The sequence below is a fragment of the Condylura cristata genome, unplaced genomic scaffold, assembly GCF_000260355.1.
Source record: "Condylura cristata isolate star-nosed mole 26May11 unplaced genomic scaffold, ConCri1.0 scaffold00003, whole genome shotgun sequence".
NCBI classification, from domain to species: domain Eukaryota; kingdom Metazoa; phylum Chordata; class Mammalia; order Eulipotyphla; family Talpidae; genus Condylura; species Condylura cristata.
Window position 1 is genome coordinate 27383315 of NW_004567104.1, and position 23015 is coordinate 27406329.

Genomic DNA, 23015 nt, shown 5'->3' on the forward strand with positions numbered 1-23015 from the left:
GTCTAAAGAGAAAAACATCAACACACGTCAATGGAAGGATACCACAATGTTAACATTTATACTCTTTAAAATACCCCCTTCATCTGAAACAAGGAAAGGTTCAGCAAATGTCACAGCCAAGAGGAGTATTCCAAGGCATGCCAGCTCAAGGTAACGTGGTATCCTGGAATAAATATAGAACAGTAGGTCAAAACTGAGACAATATGAATAAACTATACACCTTAATATCTAAGATTAGTTCATTAGTTGTTAATAAATGTACCATACCAAGGCAAGTTGTTAATAATAGGAGAGCCTGGGTTTGGCGCATATAGGAACTCTGTATTATTTTCATGATTTTTCAGTAAATCTAAAGCTACCCTACAATTATATATACATATATATATATATATATATTCTTTTAAAAAAATACTGTGAACTCAACGTGTTTGTTACAGTGATTGAAAATTGCCTGTTTTAAATTTATAGAGTTTGTCTTTGTTTGTTACCTTGTTAAAATAATTGAAGCCACCTTGATGGCAATGTCGGCTTTGAGACCTAGACTGATAGCAGTATAAGCTGGCTTAGGCTTTTTTAAAAAAAATTTTTTTAAGTAAAATAAACTCCGTGGTTTAGTGTGATAACTCTGCCCCCTAGTGGCTTAATATATAATCTACATATAATAGGAAAAGACACCCTTCAATGCTCCTGTTACTTTTAATGTTTTACCGTCTGGACAAAAGTCAATACACACTCAGAGTATTTGATCTGCTGGGACCGTACCTCACTTTTTTCAAAGCACAAAACTTTACTATTCCCGGTGGTCTCTAAAGAAATAGAAAGTCCATGTGAAGGAACCACCAGTGGGTGGGAACATAAATATCATAGCTAAATGGGAGTAGTTTGACAATGTGAATGGGAAGACTGAACAATATTTATACAGGGAACTAAAGGACATTATTCTAAGTGAAATAACCGAGACAGGGAAAAAGCATGATTTCACTCATATGTGGTGAATAAAAAAATAAAACAAATGAACAAACTAAATAAAACAACACTAAACTCTTATGACTATAATAACAACATGGTTTTTTCCATAAGGGAATGGGAAGATAGAATGACAGGTCAGTAGGGTGGTGATGGAGAGAAGCCACAATTCTGATGGGAAACATAATGTGGTACATCCAGACCTTGATCTACAGGCCTGAAACTCACATAATGTTATTAACCAATGTTACTTCATCTTCAAGACATGTAAATACCACATTGATGTTTTTTCCAATTAATTATATATTGAAATGATATTTATTAATTTTTTAACTATACACCTTCACCGAGTGGTTTCACATTAGACAAGTTCCCCAAAGAACAATTTTATATTTAAAATATAAAATAAAATGTTATATTGGCGCTCCCTTGTGGCGCCACATTATGAAGTCTCTGAAGCCACTGCACCATGAATTCCATCCCGGGTGAGGGAGCTGATCCACATGGTGAGGCAGAGCTCTCCTGTCCCACCCACTGCTCCCCTTAGCAGTTGACTTTGTCAATCTGCCTATTCTGCTCCCCTCTCTGTCTCTCTGGTGAATTCTCTCAACCACCATACCTCTGGCCTGTACCCCACTTTTGTAAGCACAAATAATCTTTAAAAAAATAATAAAATGTGATATTTAACACAAAAAATTAATGATCAGAGTGCTGTCGAAGAAAAGAGAGTAGGAAAAGAGGGAGAGGGAGGGAGAGAGGACAAAGAAGGAAAACTATGGACAGTTGGACAATTATGCATCAATAAAGGTGTTTCCCAAGAATATTTGGTGGTTAAAGTGCTCCTGATATAATATTTAGCAAAACTATATAAACAGCATGATTTGGGGAACAATACAGATGAACATAGGTTCACACACACACACACACACACATCAACAAAAATATGTTTACTCATAGTGTACAGAAATTGCAATTTTGTATTTCAAATTGATATTTGTTATCCTTTATATTGTCTTGTGGTAGAAAATAAATCTAGTTAACTGAGTCAGCTCAGAGGATTAAATAGCCAATGAAGGATTTCCCAATAGACAAGAGCAAATGTTCAACGTCAATTCATTCCAACCTTCCCTCATGTGAGCCATCACTTGTCATTGCTTATCTGCCACTTACACCCTCTGTGTCTGCATCTATGAAGTCATCCAGGCTCACCTTGGGCTTTATTTCAGAGTCCTCTCAGTCCTTCTACACCATGTAAGGGGAACTGGAATGTTCAAGGTAGATTCCCAAGTTCTCTGCGCCACAAGCAACCTGGAGTGTGCTCCGTGTCTGGACTATCCTGCTTTGCCCATGTGTCCTCCGCTACATGCTGTGACATGTTAGCACCAGAGCCTTTTCTGTGAACGTCACTTCCCTCTTGTTTTCCCCTGGACTCAGGACACAGCTCTCTGTTTGAATCCCTCACTGTAACCACTCTGGGACCTGAATCTCACAGCACAAGGTCTAGCGGTGTCGGAGACCTACTGGGGCAGTAAAGCCCAAAAGACTCCCCAAATCTCTCCTTCTTTATCAAATCAGTGCCAGGGAAACTGACTTTTCATTATTCATAATGCCAAAGCCCATTATTTATAAATTAAATTTAGCTTTTGTACACAAAGTCAGAGTTTAAGACTCAAAAAAATTCTTTCTAAGTCACATCTCTTTCAGGAATCTATCCAGAGAAGTTAGGTGCTGGTAGTCACGTCGTTTCTTTCCTGTTGCAGCCGAACTCTGAGTGTGTGATTAGAAAAGTGTTGCCAGTGACTGGCCAGTCAAAGGACGAGGAAGAGTAAGAGGAATGAGTGCATGTGCGCGTGCACTGGCATACAAATGCTGAGGGTGCTGGGTGTGGTGCTGGTCGGAAAGATGGAGGAGAGCAGGATACAGGAAGCTTTAATCAAAGGAAAACTAAGTGACAAAATTTCCACTGACAGCAAGGTAAAAACAGAATGAAGAAAAACAGTAATGTGGCCCTCTCTGGTGGCGCAGCGGATTAAAGCACCGCAATAAGAAGCTAAAGCCACTTCAGCATGAGTTCGATCCCCGCCTGCCCCGGAGGTGACCACATGGCGCGGCAGACCTCTCCTGACCTGCCTGCTGCTCCATTCAGCACTGTACTTTGACGATCTGCCTGTTCTGCTCTCTACTCTGTCTCTGGTGAATCCTCTCACCACCCCTGCACCTCTGGCCTGTACCCCAGTTCTGTATGCAAAATAAAATAAATCTTTAAAAAAAAACAGTAGTGAGCTGGTAAATGTTTAACAACTGACTCTATAAAAACAATCTGAATCTAATGTAAAGTTTATCATAAATTTTACTCTGCATGAATACCTAATTATTACAATTATCTACTTCAGTAAAAAAAAATTATTCACATCATTGACCTATACATTTAGATCTGACATATGTATTAGATATTTTCCTACATATTAACAAAAAAAAGAGAAATGAAACAGCAAAGACGTGTCAGAACTTCCAAATTTTGTGATAATGTGCAAAGCTTTCTTTATTTTTAAAAGAATTGTTTTTATTTATTTATGCATACAAAAACTAGGGTGTAGGCTGGAGGCACAGAGGATAAGAGGATTCACCAGAGGCAGAGTGGGGAGCAGAACAGGCAGATCTACAAAATACACCACTGAGGTAACAGCAGGTGAGACAGGAGAGGTCTGCTGTGCTGTATGTGGGTCACCTCCCTAGCTAGGGATTGAACTCATGCTCCAGTAGCTGGCGACATCTTGACTCCTCTGCCACCAAAGAGACCCTCTTTATTTATTTCTATACCTCTGTTCGTATTCCATTATGTGTAGATCTTCCTAATCTATCCTGTCTTTGGGCACTTAGGTTATGTCTATAACTTGGCTATTGTAATAGTATCACCTGAAGGAGGTGATCCTATACCTCTAAAGAGTATACAAAGTTGTAAACCATGTTACCTCAATAAAAATAAATGAATGAATGAATTTTCTACTACAATAGTTTAAAAGAAAAACTTCTTGGCTTTCAAATATAGGAAGACTATTTCTTTAATTTCCTGCACTACTCCCAATGTAAGAGCAAGAGACGTAACACATTTAAATTTAACCTGTAGGAAGGAAGTGAAGGGGAGGACACTAAGTGAAAGAGGTCAGAAGGAGCCAGACATACCTAGGATTTCACTCATATGTGGAAATACAGTGAAACAAAAAGGAACTGACAAAACTAAACCAAAACAAACTGTAGAAGCAGAATGGAGACTGCTAGGCGGTGAGAAGGGTGGGGACTGAGGACAAAGCAGAACTGTGGCTTGATCATAGAACTATGGTTGTTTTGGTGAGGGGGTTGGTGTGGTGACTTACGTCTGAGCAGGTCTGAACCTACTGAAATTTTTTAAAGTAAAAAAAATAAATTTAAACTGTAATGTTACAACTATTCCAGCACTTCCTTTAGACTAAACAATCAACAAAACAATAAACCAAGCTCTGATCTGTACTGTTTGCTGATTTCTTTGGTATAAATATGGCCACCATAAATAATTTCAAGCTTACAACAAGATGTCAATGAAATGCAGAAGACATACACGGGAGCGCACTACTATGTATTATTCCCACCATACAAATGTAATAGAAAAACACAAATCCTACTGTCAATGTTTTTTTATTTAATTTTCAGGTTGTATTAATTTCCTGTGGTTGCTATAACAAATGACCAAAAACTGGGTGGCTTAAAACAGCAGCAATCTATTCTTTGACTGGGATGGTCATCAGCTGCGTTCAGTGATGTGAGGCCGATGTGACAGTATTGATAGAGCTGGGCTGGCCAATGAGGCTCTAGAGGAGAACTCACTCCTGAGTCTTCCTTCTGATGATCACCTGTATTCCTTGCTTCACTCCAATCTCAGCTCCAGCTTTGCATTATCTTCTCCTGTGCATTTCAGGTCCAGCAAAGACCTTTGTTCCAAATAAGATAACAATGAAGAATTCCAAGGATTAGGATCCATAACTACACAGGTATTTTTGTAACTATATATAAATACAATGCTTATATTGGGTTTTTATCCTGAGACTTTCCTGAATTCAATCATTTGTAGTGTTTAGGGTTTTCAATGTAAACATCATGACATCTGAAAATGCTCTATTTTATATTTCCTTTTAATATTTATTTTGTTAATATTTTGTCTTAAAATATAAACATTATTGGCCCTCCCTGGTGGCACAGCAGGTTAAAGCACTGCACTGAGAAGCTAAAGCCACTTCCGTATGAGTTTGATTCCCGCCTGCCCAGGAGGTGACCACATGGTGGGCAGACCTCTCCTGGCCCGCCCACTGCTCCCCTCAGCAGTGTACTTCGTTGATCTGCCTGTTCTGCTCCCCACTCTGTCTCTGGTGAAGCCTCTCATTGCCCCTGAGCCTCTGGCCTGTACCCCAGTTCTGTATGTACAATTAAAATAAATCTTTTTTAAAAATATATATATATATAAACATTATAAAATGATGCAAATTTAATCATTTTCAAATAATTTCAAGTTCTTCGTTTCATGAAGGTTCAGAGACTCAGGATCACCTTTTATTCAGAAAACTCTCAACTTTGTATTGCAAATGTTAGAATTTCATCTGGATAACTCATTAAAAGTACTGCGTCAGTCATCAACCAAAGCAGCAGTGCCCCCTCCAAATCAACTTTCCCAGGTCTGTGACAATAATTAGCATTGTTGATTCACTATGACTTAAAATACCAGTCATCTTTGATTCCTCTCTCTAATTCTGCACTGAATTTTCCATTGCTTTAAATATTCCAAAATGTCCTTTCAATGGATCACTCACTTCTGACCCCACTGCACTTTAGCTACGACCCCTTACAGTTGGCATTCTTAATAGCCAGGTAATCTTCCTGAGCTCAGTGTCTCTTTACAAATGCATCTTCTTCTGGTTTTTCAGTGTCTCTTCTTTGCAAATGCATCTTCTTCTGGTTTTTCTGAAGTGTATTCCTTAAGCTCTCTTGAGAATGTGACAGTTCTGTGTTATAGCAAAACTGTTCTGTCTTACTTGGTAGCAGCTTATACTCCAGCATATTATTTCTTTTACATATGTACCTTTCTTCTACAGACAAAAGCTACTTGAGAGCAGGAACTGGGCTTTATTCTTTTGATACACAGACCAAAATTCACAGGAAATGGATTTATAAATGTTTGTTGATGAGGATTATGACACTTTTCTAAAGTGTAGGAAAAATTTGCTAATAATTTTGGTACAAATATGTGTAGTTTAGTTAGTTTCCCTCTCTGTGAAACCACAGAAGACTGCAGTATCAGGGATTTGGGGCATCTTTTGTCGTAAAAATTTCAATACAAAACTTAACAAATGCAAGCATTTCAGTTTCCATTAACATCATTCATTATCTCCAAGAATCTGAGCTGTATGTGGTAAACCAAGGCTTGTTGCTTAGATTCTTTTCTGTGTTCCTTTGCCTCTGTATGGCATGGCGAAGAATTATTTAGCAAATACTTGCTATCCACTTTCCTTTACATTATCTTCTTTCCCTTTGAAGTTGCAGATCTCTAACCCTTCTCTCTAGCGCAGGGTGGCATATAAATCCTCATTGCTTGTTTTTGGGGATAGACATGTCTTTATGAGAGTCACATATATATATGAATTAAATATGCTTTTTCTCCTGTTAATGTGTCTTGTGTCATTACAGTCTTTAGACCAGGAAAAATTTCTCCTCTTCAACAGAGAAAAATCTCCCTTCCATTCACAACCATCCATGATTCAAGCCCTTCCTTGGACTCCTTTATGTGACTGCTCTCAATAATCTCTGAGCACGCTACTCTACTTTGGACCCTTTGCACAAAATATGATGTATGTGTATTGGAGAGTGAGAAAGAGGTTCACATACACCAAGCAGCTCTCAGATTCTCCAGACTCATCTGGGTGTCCCTGAACTTAATTCAGTTCTCAAACTAGCTGCTTGGAGATCATGACAGATCCTTTAAGTTAATGCCTCAGTCCCATGAGACTGTACCCCTCCCTCACTTCAGGGCCAATCACAAGTTCAAGCTGTTACCTGTGCTTCAGGTTGACTAGACATAAAATGGTTCCATAGCCCTCTACTCAGATTTGATAAATTTACTACAATAGCTCCAGGGCTCAAGAAAACTGTAATCTTACTAGATTACCTGTTTTTTTTACAAAGTTTGTTAAGGATATGAATAAATGCCCAAGTGAAGAAATAAGTCAGAAAGAAAAAGATAAATAGCAGATGGTTTCATCTATATGTGGAATACAAAGAAACCAAACAAAAGTTTAAGGAAAAGACAAAGCTAGCAAGCTGACCACAGACTTGAGGCATACAGCAAAGGAGGGGAGGGGAAGGTCAAAACAGGGGAGGGAAGAACATAAAGGACAACTACAGGGGCTATACCCTGTGCAGGAGAAACCAATTACTGTATAAAAATGAACAATGTAAGAATGTAAAATATTTTTTAAAAACAGATACAAAAGGTGAAATCTGAATGGACCCAAGCACAGGAACTTCGGTCCCTTTGGAGTGTGGGTGTGACATGCATTCTTAGTCGCAAATTGAAAGTTGATTAAATCATTGGCCACTGGTGACTGATGGGATCTCAGCACTTTCTCCTCTCCGGATTGTGGGAATGGTGCTAAAACACGCAATCCTGCAATCACAAAATTGGTTCTCCTTAGTAACTAACCCTCATCCTTAGAGATTTTCCAAGTCACCTCATGACTGTAAACTCAGGTGTATTTGAAAGAGATGTGCTGTAAAAAACAAGAGCTCCTGTAGCCTTCATCATGTTGAAGCTATGTTAGGCAAACAAAAGCAAATATAACAAAACACACCTTATTATTCTAAACATTTAGGAAATGACAAGGGTTTTGGAAGCTGTGTGCCAGGAAAAGGGGTAGGTAGAAAGATTTATATATATACATATACATATATATGTATATATATATACACACACACACATATATATGTATACACACATACACACACACACATATACTTATATACAGATCTGTATCTATATATATTTATAAGTAACCACATTGCTCTTTCTAGGGTTTATCAACTCAAATACCACCCTGAGGCACAGAAGATGAATGAGTAACATAGCTGTATCTATTGTATAGTGCGATCTTAAATTTCATCCTTTCAACATCACACAATTTACTTGCATAGTAATGATATTATTGACTTCTGCAAATAAAACATTTTCTTGATTCTCTTTTTGCTCGTTTGGAACCCCCTGACCCTCTTTGTCACTTTTTCAGTTTTGATATAGTGTTCCCTTTCATCTGATTTTACTAATGAAAATAATAGTAATTGGGGCTCTCCCTGGTGGCGCAACGGGTTAAAGCACAGCACTAGGAAGCTAAAGCCACTTCCACATGAGTTCGATTCCCGCCTGCCCCGAAGGCGACCACATGGCGAGGCAGACCTCTCCTGACCCGCCCGCTGCTCCCCTCAACAGTGTACTTCGTGGATCTGCCTGTTCTGCTTCCCGCTCTGTCTCTGGTGAATCCTCTCACCCTCCGCATCTCTGGCCTGTACCCCAGTTCTGTACGAATAAATAAATAAATCTTTAAAAAAAAAAGAAAAGAAAAAGAAAATAATAGTAATTGATGTGCTCTTCAATTTCAGGAAGACTTTAGGAAGGAATGTGTACTGGGCAGGACGTTCATGTTTGAAGGATAGAATCACTACTTGATACTATTTCCAAATGATTTTTTAAATGATATTATTGACTTCTGCAAGGCTTGATGCTGTCAGCCTTTTTATCTAAGAGAATCTGTTAGTGGACAGGGTGACAGGCACTCCATGATCCCCAACCCTGCCTGCTCTAATGGGTTCTAACATCCATCAGATAAAAATTAGACATATTCTTGGTGTGCAAAACCTCCATTAGAAAGAGCTTTAATAGAATTAGTGTGCAATAGAGGGAAGAGAAGGGAAAGAATATAGTTAAAATAGTTTCCAATTAAACACCCAAAGTTGGAGCCTCCCTGGTGGCACAAGGGGTTGTCTCAGTACTATGCAGCTATAGGCAGGCACGGCTGCACGAGTTCAATCCCCAGCCAGGGAACTAACCCATACGGCAAAGCAGACCTCTCCTGCCTCACTCACTGCACCCCTTAGCAGTCAGTCAACCTGTCCTGCTCCCCACTCTGTCTTTGGAGAAACCTTTCATCACCTCTCCTCCCCTGACCCCACATTTTTTACCCATACCCCAGCTCTTGTATCCATAAATAGTTAAAGTAAATCTTTAACCCCCCACAATTACTTATCCCCTCTTGGGGAAGTACTTAGCCAAACAGGACTGGCCAAAAGCAGGGCAACTGAGGCCTGGCTCCGGCTTGTTCCAGGTCTAAGGCACTTTGTGGTAGAGACCGATAGGGAAGGGGCAGAAGGGACCAGACAATTCTGGGAGCAAAAGAACAAAATCAAAATAAATGCTGCCATTGTCAGCCTCCCCTAGTGTCTCTTTCCATGTGCCACAGGTCCCTGGTGCAAGTCCAAGCAGTTTCTTTTTCACACTGTTACAATACCAGAATAAATGTTTTATTTTTAAATGTCAGGTCCAATATTATTTTTAAGACAGTAGCTAGGGAAATTCAAGCTGAGCAAAACACAGAACTGACTTAGACTAATTAGGAAGAAAATGAGGTACAGTCCCTCCCTGGTGGCCCAACAGGCCACAACACTGCAAGTGAGCCACAGCCACTTCAGGTGAGTTTGATCCCGGCCCTGGGGATAATCCACATGGTGCAGCAGACCTCTCTTGTCTGGCCCACTGCTCCCCTCAGCAGTGTATGTCAGTGTAACTGCCTGTTCTGCTCCCCACTCTGTCTCTGGTGAATCCTCTCACTCCTCCTCCACCTCTGGCCTGTACCCCAGTTCTGTCTGTGTGCACGCATAAATAAATATTAAAAAGAAAAGAAAATGAAAATACAGAAGGGAAGGCGTTCAGAAAGGCTGAAATCCTCCAACATGGAGTGGAGGAACCAGTGAAGGGGACTGGGGAACAACAGTTAATGAAGAAAAAAGAGAATGTGATGTCCTGAAAACTGAGAGGTCTGTAAACTACGAAGGGGAGTGTCTCTGCTTTCTGAGCTGAATGCTGCAGGTCCAGGAACCGCTGGAGACTTGACAAGGATATTTCAACAAACTGGTGACATGAAAAACCAGATGACTGCAGTGACAGTCATCCTGACACCTTTATAAAAGCTTAGTCTGTAACTTCCATGGCTTAAATTGACCTGGGCTCCTTTCAATTCTAATCTGAGATTCCAAAACACTTAATCGGTCCTTCACTCTTCCTAACTTCCAAGATTGTTCAAAGGATATAAAGTGCTTTGTAAACAAAGATGCTTAACAAAAGGGAGGGTCAAAGGGGCAACCATTGGTTTTCACTACTTTATTCTAATACTAGATTACTGTACTCATTTTATACTTTCTTACCTTATACTTTATCATTTTATACTTTCTTACCTCAGTGCTCCCTCAATGCTGAATTTTTCTTAAATTGGTAGCCACTCAGAATTTACAAATCCAGTTTTTCAAAACCTTTCACCCCGTCAGTCCCAATACAACTCTCCATTCCTCCCTTCTCCAGGTCTTTAACCTGGGAGAACAGAGTTCTTAAATCCAAGCCGGAACAAAAAGGGTGGAGGCGGGAGTATATTTTTGTTCCCGCTAAACGCTCTACGCGCATGCGTCAATCGTCTTCAGCGCGGACCTTTTGTGCTGAACGCCTAGGAAGGGTGGAGGGGTGGTGATTTGCCTGACGGACCGAGTACGGGTGCCGGGCTGGTTCTTGCGGAAGTCCATGCGCCATAGGGAGGGCCGCAGTGGCTGCTCGGTGCCCTTGTTGCCGAGGGCCTATTCCTAGGTCATTCCTGGAGCAGGAACTGGCGTGGGGCTGACACCGGGGGCCCGCGCGTGGCCGTCTCGGTGCCTGGGTGGCCTCGTCGCCTGCGGGATGTGGCGCCTACGCCGGGCCACTGTGGCCTGGTAAGTGCGGGTTGTGACCTGGCCCCGTTATTTTGGGGGCCTCTGGAAAACTGTGTTGTACCATCATTACCTCCAGAATATACAGATAAGTCTCAGGCCAGGCGGAGGACAGTTGAAGGATTCTGGCATATTTTTGAGTATTGGGCATGACAGGGGCCCTGACTGGGCTTACCTGGGCTGCAGGCTGTAGTACTGGCCCTTGTGACTGGTCAGTGTCACTGGAAGATTCTGAGCGCCTTTCAGTCTTGGCCTATTGTCCTTTTTGTCCCTGCCTCTTTCACCTCTTTACCCATGCTGTTAAGTCTCTGGCTGCTCTTTGTTTCTGTCTCTCTTCCCCCACCTCTGGCTCTGTGTCGTCCTTCCCACGCCTTTCTTAACTCCTTGTCTTTTTTTTTGTAACCTCTACCTCCACTGTAGTTGTACCTTGCTCCCACAGGTACTTGCTCTCCTTCGGGAGTGAAGTGATGGGAAATTGAAACTAACTAGTGACACTCACGGTGTCAGATACGGGGATTAGTGATATCCTGTTAATTGCAGCTCCCCCCCCCCACCCCGGGTTAGGGAGGAAGACTTGCTTTTGGATAGTAAGTGATGGATGTGGCACCCCCTTTCTAATCACATTGCTATTGTTGCCATGTCCTAAGTAGAAAATTAAAGAATTCATTTCCACGGGTTACTATAGGCATTTTAATGAGATTGCATTTGGCTTTATCTTTACACCCAGCTGCATCCCAGTATCTTCAGATATTTTCAGACTTAACTCACTGTTACTGACATTTGGTGAGACGTCGTGATGTCAGGCAAAGTTGGTAAACTTGGTCTTGATTCATGTCTAAATGCCTGTCTTGGTTTTATTTTTCAAAGTGTTTTAAATGGTATAGGTAATTTGTACCTTTTATAAGAAATTGTATATATTTGTCTTCTAAAGGTTAGCAAGTCAAAATTTAGAACTGTATGACATACAATATAGTTTTAGTCAATTGGAATAATTATTTCTAGTCTCATGAGATTTTTTAAAAAGATTTATTTATGCATACAGAACTGGGGTACAGGCCAGAGGTGCAGGGGGGTGAGAGGATTCATCAGAGACATAGTGGGGAGCAGAACAGGCAAACTGACAAGTACACTGCTGAGGGGAGCAGCGGCAGCTACAGGAGAGGTCTGCTGAGCCATGTGGATCACTTCCCGGGTGGGGACAAACTCGTGGTGAAGTGGCTTTAGCTTCTCAATGCTGTGTTTTAACCCATTGTGCCCCCAGGAAGGGCCCCTAGTCCTATGAGATTTTATTTTCTGAGTAAATCAACAGCACTTGGTACTGAAATAGGTTATTTGCAATCTTTTTATTTCTACTCTTCAGTTTGTACTAGGGAGATATAGCTAATCTGTTTAAATAAAAAGAGATAAGACATTGCAGAAAACAGCAACTTTTTTTGGAACATTAATATATGAAGGAAAAACTTTAAACATTTTGAATAGAAAGGAAACTGATTAGTTACTGGTATTAATTTATTCAGTTGGATGCTGTTGGGTTAAATTGTTTCTAAACTTACTGTAAATTCCAGAATGTCTACATTCAGGTTAACAACTTTCAGAAGTATATACGTGGAAGATAAGGATCTGGAAGTTCTGAAAACTGTCTTTTATTATAGTTCCTCTGCATGTTATAAAGGAGTATATTTACAATTTCTATTCTTTAACAGATTAGAGCATAAATGTTTCTGACATGTGTCTTATTACATGCTCATAGATACACAAGAAAAATAACAATCAACGTTTATTTAGATAAGATAATGCTTGTGTAATTTTGTTGGAAAAATAATTATACAATAAAAATGTTAAGGCATTGCTAAAGTTTTTTCTAGCAGCCTTTGTTACAAACTCTTAAGACAGTCACATTTTTGAATGTTTGTGAATATCCTGTTTTTCCCTTGATGAAGCTTTTATGATCATGGCTTCAGTTTCAATTTCTCAGTTTTGTCCAGATTTTGGCCTCCTCTCCCTTACCCACTCTGTCATTGTAACACTTAGGCCTTTCTGTTAAAAAGATTCTTTTTTTTTTTTTTAAGATGTGGCACATATATACAATGGAATATTACTCAGCAACCAAAAAAGAGAAACACATGTCTTTTGCAGCAACCTGGATGGAGCTGGAAAAGATCATGCTTAGTGAGATAAGCCAGAAAGAGAAAGAAAAATACTGGATGGTTTCACTCATAGCAGGAGTATAATGGACCAGGCAAGAAAATAACAAGAATAATGAACAACCATATACCAGAGACATTTTGTGGGAGTGGAGTGGGGAATGGGATCAAAAATGGGGGGCGGGGGGAAGTGCACGGGATTATGGTGATGGCACCCGGGTGACTTGGTGATGGGGAAACCCACAGGGATTACAATTGAGATGGAAAAAAAATGTACAAATGATGTAAAAATAAACTGTTATAAAGTTTAAAAAATAAATCCTTTTGAGAATTAAAAAAAAAAGATTCTTTTTAGCCTAGAAATAATTTCTTCTCTTATTTCCTTCCTTTCGTTTTTCTGTTTTTTCTTTTTAGATGACTTTTAGTTGAATATTGATCTACTTAGGTTGATCCTGTATATCCATTATTTACAAAATATCTGTATCCTCCATCTGCTTTTTTAAAAAATGCATATACCACAATATGTGTATATGCACTTATTTTTTAATTTTATATATATATTACTTCTGTAATAATTGCTTTCATTATAAACCTAATACAGTTTTGAAGGACAGTATCTAAAAGTATTGCTACTTCCTAAATCTCAGTGCAGTATTTTGTGCACTCCATGGGGTGAATTTCATAAACACACCCACATTTTTGAGTCACGAAACTTTTCTTGTTTTCTAGCTTTTTTCAGTAAATTCTATGTTCTTGAGAACTTCCTTAATTCATTTTCTGTTCTTACACACATATACACACACACACCATTACAGCTTTAGATTTATGTGAACTCTAACATTTTTTAAATTCTTAAAGACATTAATTCTATAAACTTTGTATAGGAAGCCTTTTGAGAATATTAATATCTCATAATCTGTGCTTTTTAATAATGTTATTTGTCTTAAGATTTGATTTTATGCAAGAGTTTGGTTATCTGATCATATTTAAACATGAAGGATTAATGTTTAATACAGATGCTTTGTGTGGATTTCCTCTGATTGAACCAACTAACTGAGGAAACTATTTTAGGTGTAGGATATGTGTCAAGTAACCTTCACTTTAGGGCTTTTAGAGAGTGAAGAGTTGATTCAGTCTCATAAATAGCTATAGTCATCTCTCTCTCTCTATCTCACCACACACACACACATGCTGTGCGCGCACGCTCGAGGCTTAGCTCTTCTATGCCAGGTTGCTTCAAACAATTTTTTTTCTCTCTCACTCATCCTTATCTCCAAAAGACTGTATTGATAAAAAAATCTCTCTTGTTTAGGCATCAGTCTTGTAGATCATCAGAGTGAATTTGAAATTCTGGAAGTATTCCTTGAGGATGCATATCTGTACTAGGATTTTGCTTTGAGTCAGTTATCTCTTCTGAGGTTCTAGTTGAAGAACACCTTACATGTTACTGACTTAGATATCAATGTGTCCTGTCTGCCCTTTCCCCTACCTATACTTCTTGCTGTCATCATTGTGGAAATAGAACTTAAGGAGGTTAGAAGTAAAAGAAAAAGAAAGTAATGAAAAGCAACACCACCTTATGGATATGACCACTCAGACCTAGAGTTCATCTAGTTGAATATGTATTTGGATTAATTTCTAATTTTAAAAAAAAGGGAGAGTATTTGTAAAATAAATTATTGAAGCTATAAAGCAGGGAATTTAAGGTGAGATGGTAAATACGGTAGAGATTTAAAAAAAAAATAAAAATATACAGAATGTCTACCAACTTGTGAAAAGAAGACAGTGTTTTTGTGACTAGCAATAACCTTTACTTGTGGTATCACAAATTGTCAGTGTGCCTAAATCCAGAATTTGTCTTTCTCCTATGATTAAAATCCCCGTTCTCAAAGATTTCTTGAGGTCAAAGCAAGCCCCTCTGTTATCTCGAGGGTTGCAAAGCATGTGGCAGGTGCTTTAGAGTGTCTCCTCAGCCCCCTGATGAAGTTCTCCCCCTTCTACACCCCTTATGTATTCCTTGCTTCCCACACTCTTTCTCACTGTGTCTCTTATCGAAAGAATTTTGGCTTTACTGTCAGATTGACCTGATTTCCAATCCCTCTTCCACTTCTAGTAGTCATCCCACCTCAGGCAAGACAGTTAAAAAAAGAAAATTGGTAAAATAAGGATACTTGCTTGCTTGCCTTTCCAGGTTTTCCTGAGCATTTGTAAGCATGTAGCATAATGCCTACTAAAGTTTTCCCTACTAAGCTTTATCACAACATTGAATCCTTTTTTTAAAGTTTTTTGTACTATGTAATTGAATTAAGTTTTCAGCACTTTAAGCAAGACTCACCCACCAACTACCATGAATGTTAGTGGAATAAGGCATGGTTGTTGCTATTAAATTTGCTCCCAGACAGAAGAGGGAGGTACTCAGACAGTAATGTATACATTTAGATTCTTTTCCTGTTGAGATTTTAGTTTGGTGGGTTTTTTGATGTTGCTATTTGCATTTTTCTGGACTTTAGGTGACTGAGATGTTAATGATTCCTCCCCACCCCCCTTAATTTCCACTTCTGGGCTATCTTAGGGTTCTGAGACACAGATAAAGGGGTAGAGAATAGCTACTGTAAGCTGTATCACTTCTATTTGCTTGAAAGCAAAAGTTGGTATGAATTTTATTTTTAACTTTACTGACAGTGAGTAGCAGTTCATAAAATAAATACCTGCTTGCTTTTTTATTTTTTATTTTTTTGTTTCAGTTTCTTAAACCAGGATCATAACCCACGTGTGTGTAATCAGAAGACAGGCTCTTTTGTCTCACTGCCTGGGTGTGAATCCATTTTACTCCTGACTTTAGTGTGTACTTCCACAGGATACGTAGGTCTGTGTGCTGCTTTTCCCTTGCCTGTAAGATGGGGCTAATACTAGTACTTTCATCCTAAGATTATTAGCAGGATTAAATGAGGTAATACCTGCTGCAGCTGCTCCTAGATATGGTAAATTACTAGTAAGGGTGAGTTGTTGTATGGCACGTTAATCACACTTTACTTTCTCTTTAGTAGATACTGCTCTTTTAACTCCATGTGCATTGTTACCTGCCTGATGTTTTTCCCACGCCCATTTTTCTTTCAGTGAGGTCTGCCAATCCTTAGTGAAACATAGTTCTGGAGTGAAAGGAAACTTGCCACTACAAAAACTACATGTGGTTTCACGAAGTATTTATCATTCTCATCGTCCTACCTTAAAACTTCAAAGACCTCAATTAAGGACATCATTTCAGCAGTTCTCCTCTCTAACTAACCCTCCTTTACGCAAATTGAAACTTTCTCCAATTAAATATGGCTACCAGCCACGCAGGAATTTTTGGCCAGCAAGATTAGCTGCAAGACTCTTAAAACTTCGGTATCTCATCCTAGGATCTGCTGTTGGGGGTGGCTATACAGCCAAAAAGGTGGGTTTGACATTTTTATTTTTTCAGTTATCACACCATGATTGATATATTTAATTTAAAATAATGTATTAAATTATTATTTTTTAATGCTGTAGAATGTAGTTGGGTGTTTAAATATTTGTGTATCTATTACATGATAAATTATTTTAATAATGCTGCTGGGAAAATGCCTTCTGAATCGTAGGTATGACTGTGGGAGGGGAAAATGGCCAGGTTGTAGGAGCACGGCCTGGGAGTGAGAACACTTAGGTTTGTTTTTCAGCTTTGCCGTTCAGTAGCACTGACAAGAAAACAAGTGGCATGTTACAAACAACCACTTCTTGGTAGATCTGGAACCAGAGACAAGGTGTCTTTCTTCAGTGATCTGCCTCCTTGTATTCCACAGTATTTAAAACCAAGTTATGAAATCTGTTTTAAATAGAAGTATATTTTGAATTTTTACATTTTTCATATTTAATAAAGGAACATTTGCATGTGACAAAGTTTGCTGCTAATTTGTTTTTAGAAGGCTGAAAATAATGCATTGCTCTTAGATTGGTATGTTTTAAAATTTTTTCTTATACCCTTATGTGGTATTTAGTGCTTTTGACCTGCATGCTTTCTTATTTTTCAGACTTTTGACCAGTGGAAAGATATGATACCTGACCTTAGTGACTATAAATGGATTGTACCTGACATTGTGTGGGAGATTGATGAGTATATTGATTTAGGTTTGTATCATCAACATTGAACTTTTTTTTTTACCATATCTTTAGAAAAGAGAAATTGTTTAATGATAAATGTAAAAAAAAGTCAAAAAATATTTTTAAGAAAAAAAGTGACCACTAGTACATCACTTTAACACACCCACCACTTATAAAGCCATTTTCTTTTATTGTTCTAGACATGTGGGGTTAATATTTTTAAAATTACATAATTTCCTTTTTAAAAATTACATAGTCATGGTGAGCATGCACTTAGGCATCTTGTTTTTTCCCACTTAACACATTTCATGGGTATTTTCCATACTGCCAGGCACCTCCCCAAATATTATATTCATTGTTGTATAGCATTACCCAGAGCAGATTTACAGTGACCAATCTAATTAACTTTTCTTGATTGGTTACCTTGATTACCTACACTTTTTATGATCAGGTCCCTTGATAGTGTCTAGCATAATTTGCCCCCATACTCAGCCACTGTTCCCCCTTTTCTAGTAATAGGTAGATGGGGAAATAGTATATTTGATAGTTAGGATTGCAGGTAAATCATGGGAATCTTTTAAAAATTGAAATATATTAGACCTTGTTTTTTGATTTGTCTTATTTTTTAGCTTAGTTATATATGGAGTGGAAATAATCTCTGTGTACACATATACATCCTTAAAGATAAAACTATCCTTAATTTATCTAAAGATATTTGCAGGAAAACATTCTTTCATAGTATTTTTCTCATATTCATGAGAAGGGCATTTTAACTTAATACATTTACTAGGATCTCAATGTAGTGACTAAGAGCCTGGATTCTGAGGCTAGACTATCTTAAACTCAAAGTTCCTACTTCTTTGTTGTATGTTCAAGTCTACTTACTTTTTTTTTTTTAACATTTTTAAAGATTTATTTATACATACAAAACTGTGCAGGGGTGGTGAGAGGATTCACCAGAGACAGAGTGGAGAACAGAACAGATAGATCAATGAAGTACGCTGCTGAGGGGAGCAGCAGGTGAGACAGGAGAGGTCTGCTGCACCATGTGGGTCACCACTGGGGATTGAACTCCCACTGAGGCAGCCACAGCTCAGTTGCAGGGAGGGCCAAGTCCACTTACTTAACCTTGCTGCCCCAGTTCCTCATCTTTAAAATGGGATTGATTACAGCTATTTTGTAGAGAGGCTATGAAGATTAAATTATTTGTTACTTTCAAAATGTTTAGAGTAATATCTGACACCATTCTTACTTTGAAGTATTTGTGGTTTGGTCTTTTTCAGAAATTAAAAAATAGAAATTCCCTTCCTAGTTTCAGAAGTCTCTATAAAGTTGTACCATGCTTAGACAAAATTGTTGAGTATTTGTTAGTGAAAATATTTTAATACGATAAATAAAGCTAGAAAAAATAAAGTAAAAGTTTGCCTTGTGCTCTTAGTTATTTCCAGTTAGTGACAAGTGTGAATCTTCTTGGAGACTGAAAGAAGGAAAAAAGTAATAGAATTTTGTTTTTCACCTGAAATTTCATCACCTTTTCTTCTGTTGTTTTAACCAGGACTTTAAGAAATGGTTTTCCTTTTTTTTCTTCTATTCTTTGTCACTTTGCTATGACTTCCTCCCAGAAATTACTTCTGATTCCATTCCATTGTAAACGTTACTACAGTGCTTCTATCTTGAGGCATTTGCTTAACTTTATTCAATTGTTTAAATCAAAGCTATCAATCTAAACTGGATGTTTGGTCTTTTTCCAGAAAGTTCATGGCATATATATTATTAGAATAATGTGTTTTTTCACATATATTGTAGAAGTTGTAGTTACTATGGGAGAAAAAAAGGGAAAATGTTTTAATTTGAATTTATATATTTATTATTTAAATTTTATGAATATTTTAAAAGACAAATTCTTATTTTGAGAGTATATATATCTTGTTCTGTCTTCTCAGAGAAAATTAGAAAAGCCCTTCCAGATTCAGAAGATCTTGCAAAGTTGGCACCTGACTTTGATAAGATTGTCGAAAGTCTCAGCTTATTGAAGGACTTTTTCACCACAGGTAAAGAATGATCTGTGTTTGATCTCATTCAATATGTCAGGAATCCCAGAGAAAAAAATACAGACAGTCCTTGACTTATGATTTTTGAATTTAATGATGGTGTGAAACTTACAAATATTGAATAGTAACCATACTTGAATTTTGATCGTTTCCGGGCTAGTGACATTCCATAGGTTATTCTCTCGTGATGCTTGGCCATGCAGTGAGACAGTTTCCTGTCAGCCATGCCATCATAAATGTAGGCAACCGATACTCTACAGGGGTACTGTGTTGCAAGTATTTCCACCTTCGGATATTTTCAACTGACAATGGGTTTTTTAAGTTGTAACCCCATCATAATCCAGGAAGATGTGTACATAGACGAGTTTGTTTTTCCCAATGTTTAAACAAAAACATTATTTAGTAGATATGAGAAAAAGATTTTTAGAAAAAAAGAACCACAACATTTTGTGCACCAGTTTTTTAATTTTTTTTTTTTAAGCTCAACAAAATGAAAATTCACAAGAAATTAAAAATACTTGGCTTTATTCAGTGAGGGGGGAAATCACTGGTTATTGACAAGTAGATGAGACTTCCTATGTGTTCGCTTTTCATAATTTGATAGAGCCAATTTGTGATTTTATAAACTATTTAATTATGATGAACCATTATGAATAGAATTTACTAAGTTAATCCTGGCATATTTGCCCAATTACTGCCCTATCATGATATAAATCTGAGATCTCAGACATCTTTGTTTGCTCATTCCTGTTAAATTTTACATTTCTATTTCCCCTTCTGCTGATTTTTCACAGGTCACAAATTGGTTAGTGAAGTCATAGGAGCTTCTGACCTACTTCTCTTGTTAGGTGTGTAAACAGATATTTTTGCTCACCTTAACGTGCCTTGTAAATGCTTCTAATAAACTAGTTGCAAATAAAATTGCAGACCAAATTTATAATGCTGCTTATGCTGAATTTTAAAAACCCAGAACTATATTGGGCAAATTCATTATCCTTTAGGTAGAAATAATAAAATAATTATCTTTGGTAAAACTAAAATTCCTAAATATATCTACCTTATATGGTTACAGTTGTTAAGCAAAAAAGGTTTGCTTAACTGAAATATTTTGAAATTGATCTGATTCTTTCTTATAATTGAAATGAAAAGTAATTTTAGTTTGTCTCATCTGTCCTGTCATAGTTGACATTTTAAGTTTGTTTTTGTAACCGTATGTGGTCTGTAATGGCAGAGATAATATGGCTGAACTGTAAGTACTCTCATGTAAAATAATCCTTATCAAAGATTATCTTAATTTATTATCTTCAGTGATAGTTTTAAAAATTGATTAAACATGTACAGTATATTTTTAAAATTACTCGTATTTATTAAAATAAGAATAGTTTTCCAAAACATAATTGTTTTTGCTCTAAAAGCCCTTTTAATTGACCCAAATTTGGAATTTCATTGTACTCTTGACATCACTGGAGAATTTAAAGGCCTGCATATTTATCTTCAAGGTTCACCTGGAGAAACTGCATTTAGAGCAACAGATCGTGGATCTGAAAGTGACAAGCATTATAGAAAGGTAAGCAAAATAGAGAATTCTTCATGTAGTTAGTCTTAAAAAAATTTTTAAAGTTTAAAAGTTTTTAGCTACCTGAAAGATTTAAAAATGGTAACATCTGAGGAGCAAATTTAAAAGCACTTAAGTAGAGGCATTGTTACTTCTATTCGTATAAACTACAAGGTACTATATGGCAGTTCTGTAAATATAGTTTCAGGAGCCCATTTTCTAAAATTATTTTCTGTATAAATTATTTTTTTTTAAGATGTATTTATTTATTCATATAGAGCTGGGGTACAGGCCAGAGATGCGGAGGGTGAGAGGCTTCACCAGAGACAGAGTGGGGAGCAGAACAGGCAGATCGACGAAGTACACTGCTGAGGGGAGCAGCGGGCGGGTCAGGAGAGGTCTGCCACGCCATGTGGTCACCTCCCGGGCAGGTGGGGATCGAACTCATGCGGAAGTGGCTTTAGATTCTCAGTGCTGTGCTTTAACCCGCTGCGCCACCAGGGAGGGCCCTCTGTATAAATTATTTTAAGGTTTTTCCCCAACAAAGGTTTTTCTGTTGAACATGTGTGAGAAAGCTGATATAAATGAAAGAAGCAGGCTTTTTCCTCTAAGATTTCTCAGGCCTCTATATACTTGAGCGCATGATAAGCCTTCGAGAGAAGTCAGAGTATACAGGGCTTTCCAGATTTATTAACAACAGAACTACCCGTTTCATGAAATAAATGTTACATGGCTTAGGGGAAATGTTAGGGGACCACATAGGGGAAATATGAAGAAAGTGGGTTTTGGGGATAAATTGATTGTGAACAGTGATAATCAAAAAAATTATATATGAAGTTATCTAGAACATGTCATTTTCAACACATGCATTAACAAAATCCACATGAAATACTTAGGAGAATTACTGATAACATACATTATTCTGTATCTATATTCATATGTTATCCTGATATTAATCTTTACTTTTTTTTAATCTTTTGGAATTGGTAAGAAAACTGATTTCTAAAAAAAAAAAAATTTAATACCTAGATAAATCTGTTTCTGGAAAAAAATTATGAACATTTCATATTACTATGGTTTTAGTACATTGAGGGGAAAATGCTTTTATGTTTATTTGGGAATGAGAAGAAAATTTTACAGGTCCATCTCTCTCCCTGTCCTTGAACTTTGAACATTTTATATGATATTCCAAGTTTTAATAACACTTCAAAATAATTTATTCTTTTGTCTTTTAATTTAGTCTTTGGAAGAAAACATTTCAAAATGTGTACATGTGTTACTTTTTAACTTGATTGTTTTAATGCCTTTTCTATTAGTGTTATATAAGTCCAGGGTAATAGAATCGTCCACTAATGTTACTGTGAAACAAAATCAGAATAGAAATTAGCCTGTTAATGCACAGCTTATTTTGAGTCAAGGCCTTAGCTTGAATGAAAATAGACTTAACATCCCTTAAAACCCTGCTAAGTGATAAATGAATAATCTGTGGAGATTGAAGTTCTGCACTATAGAAGCAGCAAGGGATAAATCTCTGGGAATTTAATTATTGTTATAGATGGTATCTTATACAATAGATATCATAGTAAATTTATTCTTTATTTTATAATTTATTCCTGTATTTGAAAGCAAATTCCCTGATAAACTTTTGTTTTAACTTTTCCTTAAATTTTGGCAATGATTTTATTCATAAAAAAACTCACCACTTATTTCCAACGGTTTGTTTTAAATTCTTAATCTCAAGTTGTAATTAACTTGCTTTCATTACAAATTAGATCATATTATAGCAAATGCTAGTATAAGAATTTACTATACAGAAAAATGTTTCAGTTTCAGCTAAAACTAAATTGGTTTTAAATTTTATTAGCATGTTGCATTATGTTTTCAAAGCTTCACTGTTTATGTGTGAAACTTGAGAATAGTAAAACAAATTGCTGATAAACTGATTTTGAGAGACTTATCTGCAAATTGATAGTTGAATATAAGATTGGAAGGAGAGACCTTAGTTTAGCAAACATTGTGAAATTTTTCTAAATCATTAAGTTTGAAAATTTTGGCAATAGTCAAGTAGTAGGATGGCATTCCAAGTTTTTACTAGTTTTTATTTTAAGTTTGGGGTTACATTTTTGTTCTTTCATATAT

The 23015-nt window shown here is 37.3% G+C and overlaps 1 protein-coding gene across 4 annotated transcripts in view; it reads left to right on the forward strand.

The window, feature by feature from the left end:
- The first annotated feature begins 10740 nt into the window (after positions 1-10740).
- Positions 10741-23015, forward strand: part of OPA1 (optic atrophy 1 (autosomal dominant)) — a 72571-nt gene continuing 60296 nt past the window's right edge. For 2 of the 4 annotated variants that reach the window (XM_004675107.1, XM_012733017.1), the window contains exons 1-6: positions 10741-11010; positions 16269-16587; positions 17201-17297; positions 19214-19321; positions 20116-20169; positions 20821-20888. In XM_004675107.1, the coding sequence (XP_004675164.1) occupies positions 10979-11010; positions 16269-16587; positions 17201-17297; positions 19214-19321; positions 20116-20169; positions 20821-20888 (678 nt within the window). In that variant the 5' untranslated portion in view covers positions 10741-10978. The remainder of the gene's footprint in view (positions 11011-16268; positions 16588-17200; positions 17298-19213; positions 19322-20115; positions 20170-20820; positions 20889-23015) is intronic. The other 2 variants (XM_004675108.1, XM_012733024.1) reach the window with 1 other exon arrangement.